Raw genomic sequence first — 20,436 nt, forward strand, 5'->3', positions numbered from 1 at the left:
CCTTGTGCACCTCCAATTCACTGTACCCATTCCTGGTTAGTTTCATCCCAGGTAGAAAGACTTCAAGCAAAAGCTAACACCAAACCCCTAACCTAATTCAAGTTTGTGTTTGCATTAGAGGAAAATGATCTGTAATTTGTAAGCCAATTATTTATATGTAAATAAATGTTCTAAGGTTCTTGAAAGCAATTTGCTCTCAGAATTAAGTTAAACAAGCCCTTGAAATCTCATCTGTGCTAATAATTGACTTAGAAGATTTTTACTTCATAGACAAAGTGTGAGCCATCTCAGCTTCTTCATTGGTGGGACATAGGTCAACAGCACTTTTCATGAAGTTTTTAGGGCAAAGTCAGGCCCTACTTCCATGTTGTTAGCTCCAGAGCTGTTAAAAAGTATCCTTGTAGCTGGGTGGTGGTGGCACACGCCTTTAATCCCAGCACTTGGGAGGCAGAGGCAGGCGGATTTCTGAGTTCGAGGCCAGCCTGGTCTACAGAGTGAGTTCCAGGACAGTCAGGGCTAGACAGAGAAACCCTGTCTGGGAAAAAAAAGAAAAAGAAAAGAAAAAAAGTGTCCTTGTCCATATACACGGTGGTCCTATAAAATTATTGATATTGGAAGAAAAACAAAAGGAAAAGAGAACAAACAGAAAAGAGAAAAGGCTAAAACATTTCCCCATTGTGCAGCGATCAAACACACCTGTTGGAAGTCTGGCATGTCCAGCAAGGCAGTGATTTTAAATGTGTGAAGAAACTCAGGGAGGTATTCAAGGGCGTGCTGGGCTCTGGCAAGAATGGAGCCAAGGCTAGAAATGACATCCAACAGAGACTTCAGCAAGCCATTTGCTTCAGAGGGCATCAGAGTCTTTACCGGATAGGAAAAAAGAGAAAAAGAGAAAACAGAATAATCAATACTATTTCTATTCTCACAAGCATCTCAGAGCAGTGAAAAATCTGATCTCTTGATTTTATTCTCTCTTGAACCTCAAGGGCATATTTGTTACACTCTATAAAAATCCTGTGCTGGGGGTAGATGTAACTGTTATGTAGAGCGCCATTAAAATTAGAGCAGTATTGTAAAATTTTAAACCAGTCACAAATTGTTAGAACTTGAATCACTTTCCAAATATTTCTTCATATTTTTTTTAGATGACTAAGGTAGATTTTTGAGAAGAGGTTCAAAAGAGAAGTGGTTTATGTGACTTGCACACACACACACACAAGCCCCACAGCACAGTGCTCCCAGAACCCCAGGAGCAAATGGAGGCCCAAGGAATTAAAAGGTTTCCTAGAGTCTACCATGAGAAAAGTTCAGGGCTGCAAACTAGACCAGTAAAAGCGTCCTCCGAAAACCCTTTGTGCTTAGGTCCTCCGACACACAACACATCTTGCTCCTTGTCTGTATGTCCCCAAATACAGGATGTAAATTGCACGAATTAGGATTCTTTTCTACCTTGATCGTTTATGCGCAAAATGCAGACAGAACAGCATCTTTAATACTGGGCATACTTCTGAGAGCTTTTTGGCTGACTGAGATAAATTACCAGGCAGCCCCCTGCCCACAGGTGGGAAACATCAGAGGGATTGCCCTCCCTTTGCAGGTCATCTGCATCCTGGATTTTCAGTTCTGCAGACTGGGCCAAGGAGTTCAAAAATCATCACTTTTCAATTTTGTTCTATGGGGCTCTGCCAGCTCTACAGTTCATATTTCCTACTGTGTTCTGCTAATAATGAGCATGCTAAGAGAGTGGAGACTTCAGGAACAGGAGAGAGGGTGTGGCTCTTGTTCGTGCCCCACTCCCCTTTCTTCTTGTACCTGTGATCTACAAGTGACCCTTCGAGGACAGTGAGTTGTGGTAGGAAGTGACTGGGATTCCAGCACAGGTGATGTTAACCCAGCAGAGCTTACCTCGTCTAAGGCATCTGGGGGCTGCCAGCAAGTGAGACAGAAGTCTCCTGTAAACTACAGCCGCACTTGAATCTCAGCAGTGATACGTGTGCCTGTACACACAGAACACCTCCCCATCTCCAAGTGACATCACATAGGAGTGACCTCTCACACACTTGTGCATAAGGAAACTGTCTGATAAACAGACCTATTATTATTAATGGTAGAGTCACCATTGCTGTGTCAATGGAGACAGGATCCAATCTAGTGTCTCATTTTCCAAAGAAATCTTAGTAGTGATGATAGCCCTTGTCTAAGCACTTATTTGGCCCTTAAAAACCTGGAAAGGATTGTGTGGGCATGCTGGAGCAGACACTAATGTGGGCTAAAAGATAGACTGGTATATATGTCTTCCAAGGTACAAAGTAAAGTTGGAAGAATGGGCTATGATGCTCAAGACTAAACTTCTTGGCATGTCAGCTGGGAGTGTCAACTCGACCGAGACAGAGAACCTATAAAATATGAAGGAAATATCAAAATGTTTATCTTCCTCGAGACTTTAAAGTACACTTACTCTGAAAATTAGTATTTGTACTTAGAGACTGTGTATATATGGATCTGAGGGTGTAGGGATGTAGATGTGGGCAGGTAGATAAACATTTGTTGGAGGTTTCCTGGCCTGGCAGAGGGGAAGGAGAGCATGAAAGCTGGAAGAGCAAATTTACTCTTTTCTAGCCCAAGACCATTCTCCTGAACATGGAATACCAGCAGCTGCTTGTCCTGTTGCAGATCTGGGCCTTTCTGATGGTATATGTGCCGTATCTCCTCAAGAGGAAATGGTAGAACTCTGAGCAAGGCATGGGCAAGAGCATGGAGAGTGGATCACGGGAGTTTATGTAAAGGTTCATGTGTGGAGGTGGGGAAGACCTTTTAGAAAGGGTGGCTGAGAATGGGAAGCAAGGCTGAGAACTGGTGCTGGGCGTGAGGCCTGAGACAGCTCTGTCCGTTTCCCATCTGTACTTCTCTGAGGAGTTTATCCTCGTGTTCTTTCAGACCTTCCTACTTTATGGAGGGGTGTTGTAGGGCAGGTTAAGAACTGGTACACATAGGAACACAGAGCTGCTGTATTGCCCGCCCCTCCTCACCTTCCCACAGCCGTGCTGGTAGAACTGGATGCACCTAACACAGAGGATGAATATCTCAAATCCAGGGGATGGAGAAAGTGAGAGCTATAACATGGGAGGCACAACACTTGCCTTGGTAGCAGATGAGTGAACTAGGCTCAATCCTGCTTTCTTAGACACTCAGGATGCTGGGTCTTAGTAAGTAGAGAAATCCGACTGTAGGAACTAAGAACATTTCTTTCTTGTGACTCTTCCTTACTGCCAGGTTGTGCTCAATGTCTCAATAGCCCTGACCCTACAGACACTGTAAGGTCTTCTAGCCTTCCCTTTATTGGACAAGATTTAATTGAGAAGCCCAATTAAATCAAGTCAGTCAACATGTGACCCATCTCCAAGTGACTGAGGCTCAAACAGAGTCCTTCATTGCTGGTCGATGTTGCAGCTAGTACGGAAGGCCATGGGCCATCTCTAGATCTAAACAACCTGGAGACCAAAAATATTTTTATGTATCTATAGTTTTTAGGTATAGTTTTTTTTTTCTTGTCAGTATTCCAAAGGGAATGCAGTATAACAAATGTTTATGTAGCGTTTATTAGCTTGCAGGTATTATATATGATAAAGAGAAGTTAACAGTGTGCTGGTTGGTTTATGTCAACTTGGTACAAGCCTACACACATCTGGGAAGAGGACCCAACACTGACAAACAATGCTCTATCAGACTGGCATGGAGGCAAGTCTTGGGAGCATTTTCTAAAGTAGTGATTGATATGGGAGGACCCGGCTCACTGCGGGCAGGGCTACTCTGGGCTGGTGGTCCTGGTTTCTCTAAGCAAAGCAGGCTGAGCAAGCCACGGGGAGCAAGCCAATAAACAATACTCCTCCAGGGTTCTGTTTCAGTCCCTGCCTTGACTTCCTTCAATGAGGGATTATGGTATGAAAGCGTAAGGTGCAATAAACCCTGTGCTCCCTAAGTTGCTTCTGTTGCTGTGGTCACAGCACTGACAACAGCAACAGAAGCAACAGTACTGACAACAGCAACACTCTTTCATACAAGGCACCAAGGTGCCTTGGGTTTGGAGTCTGAGGATGTAGGCAGCTGCACACCCAGTACCAGTGTGTAGTTAGCACAGGCACAGGAGCAGCTGCCCTGTGCTAACTGGGTCCCCAGAATGTTCTTACTTTGTAAATGAGGTTCCTCAGGTTCAGGTTCTGGCCCATCATCACCAGCAGAGAGAAGACTTGAGACCCAGGCAGGCTGCAGAGTTCCCTTATGGCAAACCAGGATTTTTCACTCTTGGGAAATGTCAGCAGGAGATGGAGAATGTCTTCGTCACATTTTCCAGACAAAGCGATGGTGAGGACACTGGAGAGAACCTGTTGTGAAGCATGTGGATGAGACAGAAGCAGGCACTGTGAAGTGTTGCTTCAGCTCCCTAGACCCTGCTTTCTCAAGAAAAACAAACACCTGGATACTCAGAAGACTCACTCAGAGACACAGTGCCTCTATCACTCTCCATCACTGTGACAAAATGCCTCAGGCAAACACCCATGGTGAGGAAAGATTTATTGTGCCTCATGGTTACAGCAGTCTTGTTCCATAGTCTACCAGCCAGCTGCGGAGCACATCTTGATGGATACACATGGTGGAACCAAGCTGATCACCTCATGGTACTCAGGAAACAAGGAGAAAGAAAGCAAGGCTGCTGGTCCCAGTTTCCCCCTTTAAAGATACCAAAAGGCACAGTCCCTATGACCTAACTTCCTCCAACCAGGAGTCACTTCCTGAAGAGACCAAATATTTACAACATGGGCCTGGGGGGGGGGGGTTAACCTGGATCCAGACCACAGCTCGCCTCAAGCATTTTGAACGGAAATGTTTTTGAGATTGCAAGTCATTCTCTGTCTGCGCAGCTTCCCAGTATTTGAGCACTCTGGTAACAGGTGATATAGCTCCTTTCCTCCCCCTCTCTGCAGCATCTGTGGTGCACTCACTCACCTCGCCCGGGCTCTGCCCATGCCCCTAAGGCTGCCCGTTCCACAGCGCTTGGGACCTGTCTACAGAGGTTGTTTCACTCCCCTTTGCCTTCAGTTTGCTAGAGTCTTCACTTTTCACTGTTAACATGTAGGAAACTAGTAATTTTAAAGCAATTTTGCCTCCCTTACTTCTGGATTTTAAAAGGTCATTTCCAAGCTTTTCATAGTTTCCTTAAAAAAAAAAAAAGCATATAAACTCAGAAGAGGAACAGAAGGCAGACTCTATCTGTTTACACAGCATTGGTGTTCCATGGTACATTCAAGGACTTGGGTGCCTCTTCACTGGGGCTCATCTTTCAGTTACTGACCTTGTAAAAAAAATTGCAAAGAATGTAAAACATATGGGATCAGATATCATATTGCATGTTTACAGCTGCCATGGGTATGATCACTGTGAAATGTCCTAGCCAACAATTCACCCTTTATTGGAATCCAATGACAAGAGATACAGTGTCAAGTTAGAAGGCTTACAGTCAAAGAGGGCTCACTGGGTGCTTCTGTGTGCTATGAAATCAATAAGAGACAATATAGTAGTTTATCAGTCATGGATCTCCAGAGATACTAAAATTAAGAAACAAACAGACAGACAGACAGACAGACCTTCATCAGAACTAAGGAAAACATGGATATAGGAGTTAAAGAGATAGCTAACCAGATAAAGCACTGGCTGTCAAAAGAAGAATAGAATTTGGATCCCCAGCATCTCGGCAAAACATAACCATGGCAGCCTATCCTTAATCCCAGCACTGTGGATCTGGGTATAAGAGATTCCCTGGAGCAAGCTGGTTGGCCAGACTAAGTGAATCAACAAGTTATGGGTTCAAGTGAGAGATGCTACCTCAATATAGAAGGTAGAGAATGATACCAATGTTACTTTCTGGCCTCCATGATCACATGAACACACACACACACACACACACACACACACACACACACACAGAGAGAGAGAGAGAGAGAGAGAGAGAGAGAGAGAGAGAGAGAGATCTGCAAATACACAAGAAGAAAAACAAAAAGAAAGCCAAGACTTATGTCTCTGGTATTGTGGGGACTTGCTAGAACAATCTGTACAGTGGCCCAGAGGCTGAGACACCAAGGATGAAGTGCTGCTGCAGCTGGAGTTTAGAGGCCACAGAAAGCTATACTCCCTCTTGTTCATGGGGCCTCAGTAGTTTTTCTCTTAAGGTCTGGAATGGCATAGATGAAGCCTGACATCGCAAGGAGAGACTCCCACCTTAAATAAAATCTAATTATCTAATACTATTCTCATCTTGAAAAAATAAACAAAAACAAAAAACAAAAAAAAAAAACTATGCTACTCTGACAACAGCATTTAGAAAAATGCCACCTTCACATGTAACTAGCCAGAAGTCTTTTATGTATGGTAGTGGAACCAACATATTTCCTTATATCTGTTTGCAGATGTGTTCTGGTGGTTTCTAGGAATGCCTAAGGGTGTATTGTGGGCACTAACCTGCCTCTCATTGCTATGCTTGCTCAGTTATGTAAAGATGGCTTCAGGATAGAACTTGGCTGGTAAGGGAGGCTCACTCAAATATAAGGCATCAACTCCAAAGGGGTTGCTCCCATCTCTAGGTGGGAAGGAGCCAGGCTGGTCCCATAAAAGACCTCAACACTTGTTGAGAGCCTCTGTCCCCACCTCTCTCCAATGTGTCCTCAAGGTTGACAGCTCTTTGACCACCAGGTTATTTCATAGAATTTGTTTGAGGGTAAAGCTTTTTGTCTTGAAACTTTTGGCACCTCCCCTACCAAATAAAGAAGATCCCACAGAGAACCTCTTACCACCACTCAAGATAACTGTCTGCTTAGGTTTGTTAACCTCTTTCTCTCTCTCTCTCTCTCTCTCTCTCTCTCTCTCTCTCTCTCTCTCTCTCTCTGTATGTGTGTGTGTTTCTTTTTTTCTTTTGTTTTTTGTTTTGTTTTGTTTTGTTTTGTTTTGCTATTTATCTTTTTTAATAAATTGCTATGCCTGTCTTGGTCATTGGAAAGATGCCTGAATCAAGTAGCACAAGTAAGGAATATAAAGGTAAGGAAACACTGTTGCTCAATTAGAAGTATACATGTTTCCATTCAGAGCACTGAAGACAACTCAGACTTTGCTCTGGTCCACACCAAAGATGCTGTGTTTCCCCACACATCCATGTTTGACTTGGAAATCTGCAAGGAGACCAAGGACCTGGGGAGGCATTTTCCCACTCTTGGCATATAGATGCCGTCACATGGACAGTTATTTGATTTAAAACTAGTGATGATCCCTTGAGAGGTCCTCACCACTTTCAGCAAGAGCTTAAGTGAGGCGGGGATTGGGGGCAGGGGGATGTCTAAAGAGTTTGCACATGGATTGCATGAGTCTAAGACCGAGGGGGGAGGGTCAGGGAGGAGCATGGGCTGAACAGCTTGAACATGTGGCCATGAGTCAAGGGCAAGGTTGAGGGTGTAGCCCCACCATTACCCAGCTAATAATTTTATACATTGAGGTAGAGATAAAATGTAAGCAAGGTGGGATGTGCTCTGCTTGCTCTTTGTGTGAGCAGCAAGGACATGATGATAGCAATGCAGTCAGCGTAGATCTATGGGAAAAGTGACTGCTGATTTTTGGTTTGAGTGATAAGAAAGCAAAATCAGAACAAACTGGGAAAACTGGTCCTGCATACTTTAGTGAGCATTGCTCTACTCTGGAGCTGGGGCTGAGCTCAGACCTACCGACATGATAAAGACCCAGATAGAAAAGACGAGCAGGAGAGAAGAGCAGAGAGCCATAGGCTCTATCTAGGACTGAGCCCCAGGCTGAAGTCAGTGATTAAGCCAATGTCAGAGGGATCTGATCCAAGCTCACACTGAATGACTTGGGAGATACTGAATTTCCTTCTACAAGCCCCTAAAAGTTTCTGTGTCTTCACAGGAGTAATAAGACAATCCAGTGCCCCCAGGAACTGCAAATGGGAGGCTCTGAAAAGCAGGGCACAGTTATGCAAGTGCTTACTAGTGCCCCTCAAGGGTTTGCAATGATCAGCCAAAATGCACCTTTCACTGGGGTACTTCAAGAAAAATGAGAATAGAAATTGGATAGAATCATTAATTGAAAAAGACATTTATGTTTAAGATAGCCAGGGGGAGGAGGGGAATGAAGATGGAGAGGAAGGAGAGGGGAGAAAGAGACAGAAGCTAATCAATTAGTTCTGTGTTTTAATATTCCTGAACAGAACCATCTCACCATGGAAAGGCATTGCTGGGCTCTGTCCACTGGGACAGGCTCCTGCAGCATGAAATAAGGAGATACTCCACAGGAGAAGGCAGAGGGGGATGAAGCCCAAAGCAAGAGGTTAGACTTGAAGAGCTTCAGAGTCCAGCGCATCTCTGGAGTCTAAGATATTTGGTTTGAATGAGATGATGTTATGTTCAAGAAAGGAGTACAGGAGGAGAGGAACTGCCCATGTCAGCCCTGGCAAGGAAGGGAAAACAGCCAGGCCCTTGCCTGCTTCAGCATTTCAATATCTCAAGAGCTAATACTCAGAATTTCAGCTCCATTTCCAATGTCCCCTGCTCAAGCATGCTTCCTGTGACTGTCTGTCCCCATCACTGAGCTACATGTGTGTCACAGGACCTCCTATTTCTCTACATGGTCAGCATTGCATATTTAATGAGCTCTCTTCACAGAAGTTTGGCTGTGTAGAACAATGCCTTTGGTGAACAGCATCTAAGAACCATGCTTGATGCATGGAAAGATATGAAGTGGACCACAAAGAGAGCAAGCGAAGGTTTCTGCAGCTTCCCAAGGAACCCAACACTGCAGAATGTATCTTGAAGATCACCTGGGATGAGTTCAATGTGATGAATTTGTAAACTGACTAATTAGACTGTGGAAAAGAAAACCAGGGTCAAACAAAAGGACACGGGACTACAAACAAGAAGTAAACATCAACTTGATACTCTAGAAGAAACCATAGCCCAAAGTGTCACCTGCTAAGAGGCTATGGATATGTGTGATGTCAGTGTACATATGTATTCATTAATGTGAATAGCCTCATGTGTTTGAATAATGAGAATGCATTTGTTAGACCCTGTCCAATTTCCTCTGGATCCATCTACTTAGGTGACCACAGAGGTTATAGAGATGCATAGAAATGTACACTGATTGGGGAAGGGAGTCACAAAATCATCTGTGCTATAATTTTTACTTCATAACCCACTAGCTCACTGTGCAGCCCATCTCACCATAGAACATCAGCGACACCTGGTGGCTGCTCACTACTAAGCAGGCAGCGAGGCGGGCAGCAAAGTAGAAATCTCAGCACAAACTGGAGTCAATCTTAAAACATGGACCTTGAAGTAAATGAGTTTATCATTAAAGTTTCTTTATGGGCAGCTTTGGGCTGCCGCTCAATTAGTCTGGCCACTGCTCCAGACTCCTGTTAGAAATATTCTGCAGTGCAGCATTCAAACCACAGCAGTCACTATTTCCACTGAAGGTTGCCTAGTTGAAGAAATGTTTCCAAAGCTCCACTCTCTGCTGAGCTCCCCTCCTCCTTTACCCCCACAAAAGGCATTTGTGGTATGTAATGAGATACAATTGATTTTTTTTTATTGAAAGTAGATACTGCCTTTCTTGTGATAAGTAACTTTGTGATACTATAGCTTGCATTTCCGATCCCTGGCTTTTCATCTATTTCATTCTGAATTTAGATTAACTGTTAATGAATCTACTTACTAAGCTTGCACTGAGCCTCAATTAGTCAGAATTAACATGAAATTCAATTTATATAGGAGCCTGGGTGATTGCCAGTTGAAGCGCTTGTGTATAAGCTGGTTTCTCGATTCTCTGCAGAGGACAGTAACCACACCCCCCAGAAGTATAGAAAGCCACAAGCTAAGGATTCACATGGCATTTGCTGAGGCTAACATGATAGCCATCTTCTTCCCCTCTCTGCTGATAAGCGATACCTCTAATGCCATTTCAAAAAGATAAGAGATAAGCAACACACGGAGTAAGGGTTTTACCCAAAACTTCTCAGCCATACCAGGAAAACCCAAGCCTGTCACTTTGCTCATCTGTTATGAGTCACAGTCATACCACATGACCAGAGTATATGACTATTTTCCATCGTGACAGGTTACATATTTTTAACTAGCTTTTTGGGGGGATTTAAGATTTATGACACATGTGGAACCTAATGACCTTCATGCATCAGAATTAGAAATCACTAAAAAAAAATGTTGCCAGAAATCTTATCCAAATGAAGGTGACGTTACCAACTTATATCACCAGATGTTCACATCCTTCAGCTCCCTGATTGTTTGCATGGGCTCTTCTGATTTCAGCTGCATCATTTGTGTAGACATCCATTCCCCCACCCCAGCTATGGAAGGAGGAGGAGGCAGGGAAACGTGGTCAGAGCAGCTGCAGCTGTGAGGGGTCCCTCGTGATGAAAGCAGCCCTGTACCTTTGAGTGGGATATGTTGGCTTCTAAGATGCTGTGGATGGTTTCCTCAGAGATGTGGAAGAAGGAGCGAAGGTCCTCAGTTAATTTGGTGATGTTCTTCATCAAATCCTTTATTTTTACATCTGAAGAAAATACAAAAAAAAACAGAGTTTATAATAAATTTTCAAAAGTTTTATTGATTTAAAACAAAATTCGATATTGCCACCTACATAAGAAGTTTCTCTCATGCTGTCCACCTTATAGTAGACACTACCTAGAGTTTCATCTTACTCTTCTAGTGGAGTATTCCTGTTTAAGTAAGAAAAAACCTCCAGCGATGTGGTATTACCTAGTCAATGGCTGACTCTGAGTCCAGGATGCTTTAGTCCAGACTCACTTTAGAAAGGATTCTTTCTGAATGAGCAGACCATGTGCTGTAGAGACCTCATCTTTCCTAACAAGAAAATCATCACCTAAGGATGTATGAGCATCCTTCACACTTTTCATATCAATGCTGTGTGAGGTTTAGGAGCTGTGTGGATGGGACAGAGACCCATAAGATCCAGTAGTTTGTGGGAGGACAGAATGAGACATCCAGACAACACAAGATGGCCTCCTTTCCTTTGCCTGGCTTTTGAGACTGCAGGAATTTCCCCATGAAGCCTGAACTGCTCTGACTAATTACATTCTAAGTTGTTAGGCTGGGTTTTGCTTTCTGTTTTTATAGAATATAGAACACAACTCTTGCTTTTTGTTTTATTTCAACTGTTTGGGAATAAATCATTAATTTTTGACTTAGCTTTTCTTCCATTAATTATTTTATTTATTCACTTTATATCCCAATCACAGATCCCCCCATCTCCTCTGAGACTCCCCTCATATAGCCCCTCTTAAATTGAAATGTAACCACACCATTTCCCCTTTCTCTCCTCCCTCCTCACACTGTTACATCCCCGACTCCCTCTCAAGTTCAAGGTCACTTCTTCCCTAACAGTATGGCATAATTTTCCTTTCTTATGCTTCATTTTAATAATATGTCGGACTGAAACACTAAATGTAATTTTTAATCAAGAAGCTGAGAAACCACATACCCTCTGTGACTGTGAAATTGCTAAGAAATGTCATGACAGGAATCTTTGACATCCAAACCTCCTCGAGACTCTTGGTCAACCTAAAGTGACAAAAAAAAAATTAAAATGAGACAAGATAAAAGATCAGAAGCAATTGTTGGAGTGAATAACCTTGCCTCTGTTCTAGGAGCTAGGCTGGATAACACAGGTTCCCTCTGATTAATGGACATACTCAGTCCTCTGATACTATCTCAGTGTGAATTTCCCCAACACCAGATTTCCAACACGTCCTTGCTCAGCCCAGTGCAGCAAATGAATCGGGGCGATGGCAACAAGATGCATGATAAATGGCTTCTCGCATATGTGGGAAATAGACAAAATAGACAATGGTGCATCTGACAAATTATTGCAAGCCCAGGTAGATGGCCACTTCTCTGTACCTACGTCATCTGCAGAGTGTCAAGCCCCTGACTTCTTGGAGCTCACAATTCTAAACACATGAAAAGTGTTAATCAAACATGAAACCATTTGAAAATATGTGTCTGTTCATTTACTTATATTTAATGTCACACTGTCCTCCTGGATCGCAGTATCTGACCCAGTGTCTTGCTTGTCTATGCAGCTCATCTGACGGCAAAAGCTGCTGCTAAGATTTAAAATGTAAATCACATGGATGGAAAGCCCTGGTGTTTGACTAGTATTTGGTGTTGATGCTATCTGAAATCAATAACTTTAGAAAGAATTCATTCTGAGTGAACACCTAAGCACACCTCTTTCAGAAAATTGAGAATACTGGGGAGGGCACAAGCGCAAGTTACACACCTGTGCATGTGCTGCTGAACTGCTCCCACCAAGGGCTGGCATGTGCAGCTATGGCTGGAAGCATTTTCCAAGATGCTCTTAAAGCCTTCCAAGGCACTGGAAAGATTCCTGCTAAGACGTTCACAGTCCAGCTGATCAGGTGAGGACCATATCTTTCCAATTTCCTAGAAAACACAGCAGCATTTATCTGCACAAGCTTGAGGCTGGTTCACGGGTAAACGCAGACCTTAGTTAGTTCCTCAAGTGTCAAGCAATGCTCCCATGTCCTCTGCACACAGGCAGCCATAGAACAGGCAAAGGCTGCACAGTGATACAGGACAGAAAACAAGTCACACCATGTTACCTGGTACTTAGTTTCCCAGAGCCCAGTTCCTAGTTCCTCTCAATTCCCTGAGTGTTTAATAGGAAAAGAAAATTTTAAAAAGAAAGAAAGAAAGTAAAAGAAAAAAAAGCCAACATAAAAAAAAAAATGGCACACACCTGGAAACATGGTGAAAGAGACAGAGTGGAGAACAGATGTGTGAGCTCTGCTTTGTCAATCAAGGAAACGCAAATAAAACCTGCTATGAGATGAGCTCCTCAAACCTTCCAAGCTGTCTACATAAAATACAGGGATGATTATGGTGAAGACATGGAGAAAAGGGACCCATTATATGTTGTTGGTGGAAATGTACAGTAGTACTGACATTAAAGAAGATCATGTATGAGTTCCTCACAATGGCTATATGATCCCAAATACCACTCCTGGGTCTATACCTAATGGAAAGGGAAGCAGGTGTGAGGGACAGGTCTCATGCTCACTGTAGCAAGCAACACATGGAATTGACCTGAAGGTCCACTGAGAGAGATGAACTGATGAAGACAAAAAGCCTTAAACAGGCTTAAATTCCAGCTGAAATGAGTCCATAAGAGATGGTGTTTGGTATTTCAATTGTATATAACTCTTTAAGAGCAGTTGAGAAAAAAAATATTTCCACAGAGACTTCAGATGTAGTAGAGGGCTTTAATGACGTTCTTGAGACATATGGTGGCAGTGAATGAAATTTACAAGGTGTGAGGGTCTCTGGGAGTTCTGAATGATTTAGACTGGTATATAAATCTGGTTTATGAAATCCTAAATTGATCAAGAAAGAATAAAAAATAAATAAAACCCCATCTATGTCACTTAAAAAAATACAGTAAAATGTGTGATGAGCTTAAATAATTGAGGAGCAACTGCTAAGGAAACAAAGTCTTGTCAGCTTCTGTAAGGCTTTCAANTTTGGACAGCAGTTCAGTGATGATCTAAATAATGGGGCAGTGCAGGTGAGAGTAATTATTCTTGTCCCTAGTTGGATGACTATCTGCCTGTGGCACACACCTNCATTTCTGTCTTTACAAGAAAGTGTGCTGGAGGAGATGATCATTCTTACAACCCAGACCCTTTCAGTAGCAGGCGTGTTCAGTGGAGCATTTACATTTTTGTCTCCTTTCCAACTAGAAATAAAATACTATTCAGCCATGTGAAAGAAAGAAATCATGCCACTTGCATGGCATAAATAATCCTGGAAGAAATGCTAAGTCAAATCGATCAATCAAAAAAAAAAAAAATAGATCAGATGAAACCTGGGAGTCCAGCAGTGTGTGGGTGAGAGATGGTTTTGTGCAGTGTGTATTTAAATGCTGATTTCTATGCCCAGACATCTCGTTGTAGCCCAGACAGCATGGTCAACCATCTCTCGTCTCTATGCCAAAGAAAATGTATTTTCCATCACCCATGATTGATTAATAGAAGAGTTGATCAGCCAACTCACTGTACAGAAAAGAAAAGGGTAGGACTTCCCATTGGAGTTAGTTCTCTGGGACGAGGCAGTTCCAGAGAAACTGGAGAGGAAGGAGAGAGATGAGAAGAGGACAACATGTTTCTTTCCCATGCTAAGCTTTCTCTTGCTCTCTCCAAGACATTTCACAGAGTCCAGCAGTGAAGGAGAGCAGTGCTCTCCTTCCTCCATTGACACCTGTCCTCACAACATGCTATGCTGAGACAAGAATTATAGGTACAATGAGCACTAGCTTACCTGACAACTTGCTTCTGAGGACACAAGTAGAATTCACTTTGTCTATTGGAGCCTCTGCCTGTGGCTTGCTTCCTCCCAGAAATCCCAAGTCATCATTAACCTGATGCATGTATAGCATCCCCCCACTGCTAATGTTATTCTTATATTTAACAAAACAATAACTTTGACTTAGAAATAATTACAAAGAAATAAAGCACACTGCCCTCTCTAGTAGCAGGTATTGATAAAAGAGGGAAAAATCCAACATTCTTGAGTATAAGTGCACCAGGTTGCAGCTAAGTAACGTATTGAACATAAAGACTGATAATTGACCCTGTTAGTCTACAGCCTTGAGATCATGAAGAACCACCGCATGTGCAAGGTAGCATACAGGCCCTCCTTCTCTCAGTGAAGCAGACTGTCATCACTCAGGCCTGAGGCAGATAGGTAGACACTGCTGGTTTCCAAAAGACAAGACCTGGTAGTATAGTCAGAAGCCCGCAAGCCAATCTGACATTCCAGAAACATTCTCTGATTCTAGTCAACCCAAAGTGTCACTCTGTGGGCATTGATATCTTTTGAAACCTAATTTCAAGTTCCTACTGATCTCAAGACAGTTAACTTTCTGCCGCTGGGAACCCAGTCTGAGAGGATAAAGACTTGACACTCTGAGCTCTTCTCATGTGGATTGGTGAATGGAGCCCTATGCTAATACTAAACAAACTTCACAGAGAATACTTAAGACATTAAACAGCTAAACACAACACAGGTAGCCCTTTGCCTGACACAGAAAAACCCTATGATATCATGTGGATAAGATTTTCATTTCTGAAAGACTCACATACTAAACCCCCTAGGACCAAGGTTGTCATTTTGATATTCCTTTCATGAGGGAACTCAGCTGAGAAGTCATTTCCATGAGACTGGCCTGTGGGCATGTCTCTGAAGCAGGTTCTTCATTGCTAATTGAAATAGGAGAGCCCAGCCCACTGTGGGTGGGACCATCCTTAGGCCAATGTTTTATAACAAAACTAGCGAAATCCAACCTAGAGCAGGGCAGCAAGCAGCTCACCACGTGGTCTCTCCTTATGGTAAACTATAACTTGTAAGCCAAATAAACTGTTTCTCCCCCTAAGTTGTTTCTGGTCATGGTGTTTATCGCAGCAACAAAAACCAAACTAAGACATGTTTTTCATCCTGATATGAACAATTGTTTGCTGTCATCAACAAATCAGGGTGTTCTGCTTTTTATAGAAATTAACATGTCCCAGTCAGAATTACTCATATGTACACACTGATATTAACTGTGGATGTTGTCTTGGGGCCAGTTTCAAAGTCTGCACAGTGTTGCCAGTTTTATTATCATAAATTTCTCTCAGAGCTCCAAAAGTCAAGGATTTTTTTTTCAATATAATGCAAGTGAATTTGGATTATCTAAATAAAATGTTTGAGGCCCAAAGTTTTTTCAATTTTAGGTCTTTCTGGATATTGAGATATCTGAATATACATCATGAAGGCTAGGAACCCAGTCTACCTATACTCTATGCACATAGTCTAAAGGCATCCTACACTGTACTTTTGTGTGTCTGTATTTTGAGTATGAGTGCTGTCATGTTGGTACCAAGTGTTTCAGATTTGGGAACATTTTAGGCCCTCATCACATCATTGGGGATTGGTCCAGCAGTGGGAGGCCTTCATCAGTACCATCTCTAATTCCCAGTGGAATCCAATACCTGCTGAACTTCAGATCGGAAAGGGTCAATTTATCACAAAAACAGAAAACACTGAGAACGGTCCCTAGATAAAAATACAAATACCAGGAAGGAAATGCTGGTCTATGGGAATCCTTCATTCATTGATTCAACAAGATGTCACACACTCCAAGAAAATAGTATCTCTGAACCACAAGGGAACTGAGGCACATATGACCTCACAGAGACTGTGAAAGGATGCATCAGACCTGCACAAGTTCAATCTAGATAAAATCCTACCACTGAGCAGGAGAAGTGAACATAAAGCCCTACCCATAACCAAGAAACTGTTTCAAACTGATAAACGCTGGAAAAGGGAAAATCAGTCACCTCCAATAGAGGGACTCAATGCATTTGTTTTTGTGTCTTTTATTTTGTATTTTTTGGTTTGTCATGTTTGTGTTCTTGAGTTTTTTTGTTTATTTATATTTTCATTTTCAGATGGGTGATGGGGGCATAAGGGAGAAAAAAATCATGAAATTGGTTGGATATGGACGTAGGAAGGATCTGGGAGGAACTGGAAGATGGAAAGGAATATTATCAAAATAAACTGTATAAAAATTGTTTGTAGTGAGGATAGTGTGGTGAATATTATAAGGTATAATACATACAAGTATGAAATATCATAATGAAACCCACTAATAAATAATTAATATGTGCTAATAAGAAATAGAGAAACAAAAATATCCTACATTTCCAAAGCATAGATATCACAGGGTTTTACTGCTGTGAACAGACACCATGACCAAAGCAAGTCTTATAAAGGACAACATCTAATTGGGGCTAGCTTACAAGTTCAGAGGTTCAGTCCATTATCAACAAGGTGAGAGCATGGCATTGTCCAGGCAGGCATGGTGCAGGTAGATCTTAGAGTTCCACATCTTTACCTGACGGCTGCTAGCAGAATACTGGCTTATAGGCAGACTAGGGTGAAGGTCTTAAAGTCTACATGCACAGTGACACACCTGTTCCAACAAGACCATACCTCCCAATAGTGCCACTCCATGGTCCAAGCATATACAAACCATCACAATAGATAATAGATAGGTGATAGAAAATAAATTGATGAATGGATCAATAGATGGGTAGGTGGGTATGATGAATGAACAGATAAACAGATGGACAGATGGGTGGATGGGCAGACAGATAATAGATGAGATGGGTGGATAGATGATAGACATACAGATAGACACAGACAGGTAGATGGGTGAACAGACAGACACACAATCTGTATGAGAGCACTTGCCCATTCCTGTGGTATAAACACCCCACTTCCTGCAAGCATGATGTCTCTGAACACAGAGCTAGGAAGCCCTACTCAGTCACAAGCATACAGCAGTAAAGTACCACCATCATGTAGATGACACGAACGTAAATGGTCTCTAGACTGAGGAAGGAACATGTACCAGAACCAGAAAGTTATGTGTCTCAACTATTTGTTACTTTCTATTTTAACATCATTTATATAATCACACATGTCTATAATTTGAGTTTTTTGTTTTTGTTTATTTGGGTGGTTTTTTATTTTTTATTTTTATTTTTATTTTATTTTATTTTATTTTAATTTTTTTTTGTTTTTTTGAGACAGGGTTTCTCTGTGTAGCCTTGGCTGTCCTGGGACTCACTCTGNAGATCAGGCTGGCCTCGAACTCAGAAATCCTCCTGCCTCTGCCTCCCAAATGCTGGAATTAAAGGCATGTGCCACCACGCCCAGCCTATAATTTGAGTTTTAATGATGCAAATGATTAATCACCACTTGTAAGACCCCTAAGACTTTAACAAGCAATTCTCATAGCTGAGTACAAGCTAAGCCTTGCATACCATGAGATCTGCTGGGTGCACTTCCATCATGACCACACTGCAGAGTCTCTGGTTCTCAAGAATAACCTGTAACTATGGAGGAACCACATTACCTTGCCTGAGCCAACACCACTACCTCACCTGTGCCAACTGTGATGAATACAAAAAATTCTGAAACATAAAAGAAGACAAACCTGGTAGTGGTGATGAACCAAAGTGACTCCTTGCAAAGCAGATAAGATAAGGTGCCTCATCCCACCTTGTTTGCAACTCAGCGTAGCACACAGAATGTCCTTAGTCAGGGAAGGATTTTCTATCAAAAGAAACAGGAAAAAAATAGTAAACAGTTCTCACTTGATCCGCTCAAGCTCATGTTCTTCAAAGATCCAAAATGATCCAAATTCCTTAAAATGTCTTAAAACTCCAAGATGGATAAGCAGATAGGAGTGAAACTGCACCTTTTAAAGTCTTTTGGTTTCAGTTGGGCATTGGGGAGGCAGAGGCAGGCAGGCAGATCACTGAGTTTGAGGCCTGCCTGGAGTTTCAGGACAGCCAGGGCTACACAGCGAAACCCTGTCTCAAAAAACTATTTTTTTGAGACACACACACACACACACACACACACACACACACGGCAACTTCACATCTTAATAGAGTACATTCATGTCTAAAATTAATAAATTAAGGTAATTAACCATGGTAATTTGAATAAAAATGGACCCATAGATTCAAATGTTGGAATGTTTACTCAGGAGGTGAAACCATTTGGGAAGGGTTAGGGGATGTGGCCCTAGTGGAGGAGGTGTGTCACTAGGGGTGGGCTTTCAGACTTCAAAAGTCTATACCATTTAGCTTTCTCTGCTTTGTAGTTGTATCTCAAGATGAGAGTGCTCAGCTCACATTCCAGTGCTGTTCCTGCCTGGTGGCATGTCTCCTGCTAGGATAGTCATGGACTTTAACCCTCTGAAACTGTAAGCCTCAAATAATCTCTTCTAGAAATTACCTTGGTAAAGTTGCCTTATCATAGCAACAGAAAAATGACTCAAACATTACTATCCATTACCTCCAATATTATCGTTTTTTTGGCACTGAGAACATTCAGTGCAATAGCTATTCTGAAACACCCATTTGGTTGTGGCAGACTCTGAACTAAATCAGTAGTAGAAACACAATTGCCCCACTGGGCTTTAGAATAATGTAAATTACTCCTCATATCCAACTGCCTGTTGGATCTCTGTCTCTTATAGACATCCTGGTTCTGTAGCCTCTGGTACCCTCCATTCTACTGCCACTTCACCAAGCCAACATATCAGCTTCAACATATAAATAAGTATTCAGTGTTTCAGTTTCAATGTCTGGTTTCCCCACTTAGCATAATGCCCAGCATTTCTATCCATGTTGGTGCAAATGACAAAAACTCATTCTTTTTAAAGGTTTAATTCCATATCACTGTGTATACATATTACATTCTCTTTATGCATTAAGGCCTTTTAGGTGTAAAGTGTAAATAAAGACTCACTTGGGCTAAATCTGTTGAATAGAAATCAATTTATAGTCTCTGCTTTTCCAATCCATCCTTTCTCTTTGTGCCACCACCCCCATGGATGGAATTCCCACACACTGACCCTTCTTCTCATATCTTCTCTGGGACAAATACAGATTCACTCATAGACTTCTTGTTTATTATTCTAACATGGGTATAATCATTTCACTCATTCTTTCTCAGAGTGCTCTTGTGGAAGAATTAATTATATTTGTTGGCTTCCTCCTCCTCCATATGCCTCTAGATTCTGGGTCTCTGTCCAATGCCCCACCTTGTCATAGCCAGGGGACTACCAGACTCCTAGCAGGTCCTGTTCACATCTCCCAGCCATCACTAGTTATCTTCTGCCTTGAGATCAGTTGCAGTAACCTCACAGGTTTCATACTGTGCCTCAAGTTCTTCCCCAGTCACTACCCACCTCCTCCTGCTCCTCCTCCTGAGCACTAAAAATATGTGTTCCTCATGTTCCTGGAACTTCTGCCTCAATTGTAACTGGTTACCTCTCAGAACTCAGCCTCATCCAGCCCACACATAAGTTTGCCCTTTCCTTCCCTGTCTATCTAGGGCCCTGGGAGCTCATCTCCTTGCACACTTCCATTGTCTGGGACTGATCGCTGCTTTCAAGTATACTTGGCATTCAACACATGGCTTAGTACCTTCTAGATATTAGGTCATTATAGAAAACAACATATACTTTATAAATCACTAAACAATAATTTTTCAAAGAGCAAAAAAAATAATTGTTACAAATATTAACAAGAAAAAAACAGTTTTAGTCTGAGCAGTATACCACAAGAAGAAATACAAACTGAATAGGCTCTAGTTTATCCTAGGATTGTACACATCTACAATCCTGGCATCTAGGAGGCTGAGGCAGGGGGATCATGAATTTAGGGCCAGCCTAAAGGAAGGGAGGAAGGGAGGGAGGGAGGGA

At 42.2% G+C, this 20,436-nt stretch overlaps 1 protein-coding gene across 2 annotated transcripts in view; it reads right to left on the minus strand.

Moving 5' to 3' along the window:
- Abca13 (ATP binding cassette subfamily A member 13) overlaps positions 1–20,436 on the minus strand; it is a 433,105-nt gene that overhangs the window by 307,391 nt on the left and 105,278 nt on the right. For both annotated transcript variants that reach the window (XM_021210848.2, XM_029545204.1), the window contains 6 exons: positions 18,154–18,272; positions 12,373–12,536; positions 11,572–11,651; positions 10,502–10,623; positions 4,188–4,382; positions 697–861 (listed from right to left, as the gene is read on the minus strand). In XM_021210848.2, the coding sequence (XP_021066507.1) occupies positions 697–861; positions 4,188–4,382; positions 10,502–10,623; positions 11,572–11,651; positions 12,373–12,536; positions 18,154–18,272 (845 nt within the window). The remainder of the gene's footprint in view (positions 1–696; positions 862–4,187; positions 4,383–10,501; positions 10,624–11,571; positions 11,652–12,372; positions 12,537–18,153; positions 18,273–20,436) is intronic.

Source organism: Mus pahari, chromosome 13, assembly GCF_900095145.1.
Source record: "Mus pahari chromosome 13, PAHARI_EIJ_v1.1, whole genome shotgun sequence".
In the NCBI taxonomy this organism is placed as follows: domain Eukaryota; kingdom Metazoa; phylum Chordata; class Mammalia; order Rodentia; family Muridae; genus Mus; species Mus pahari.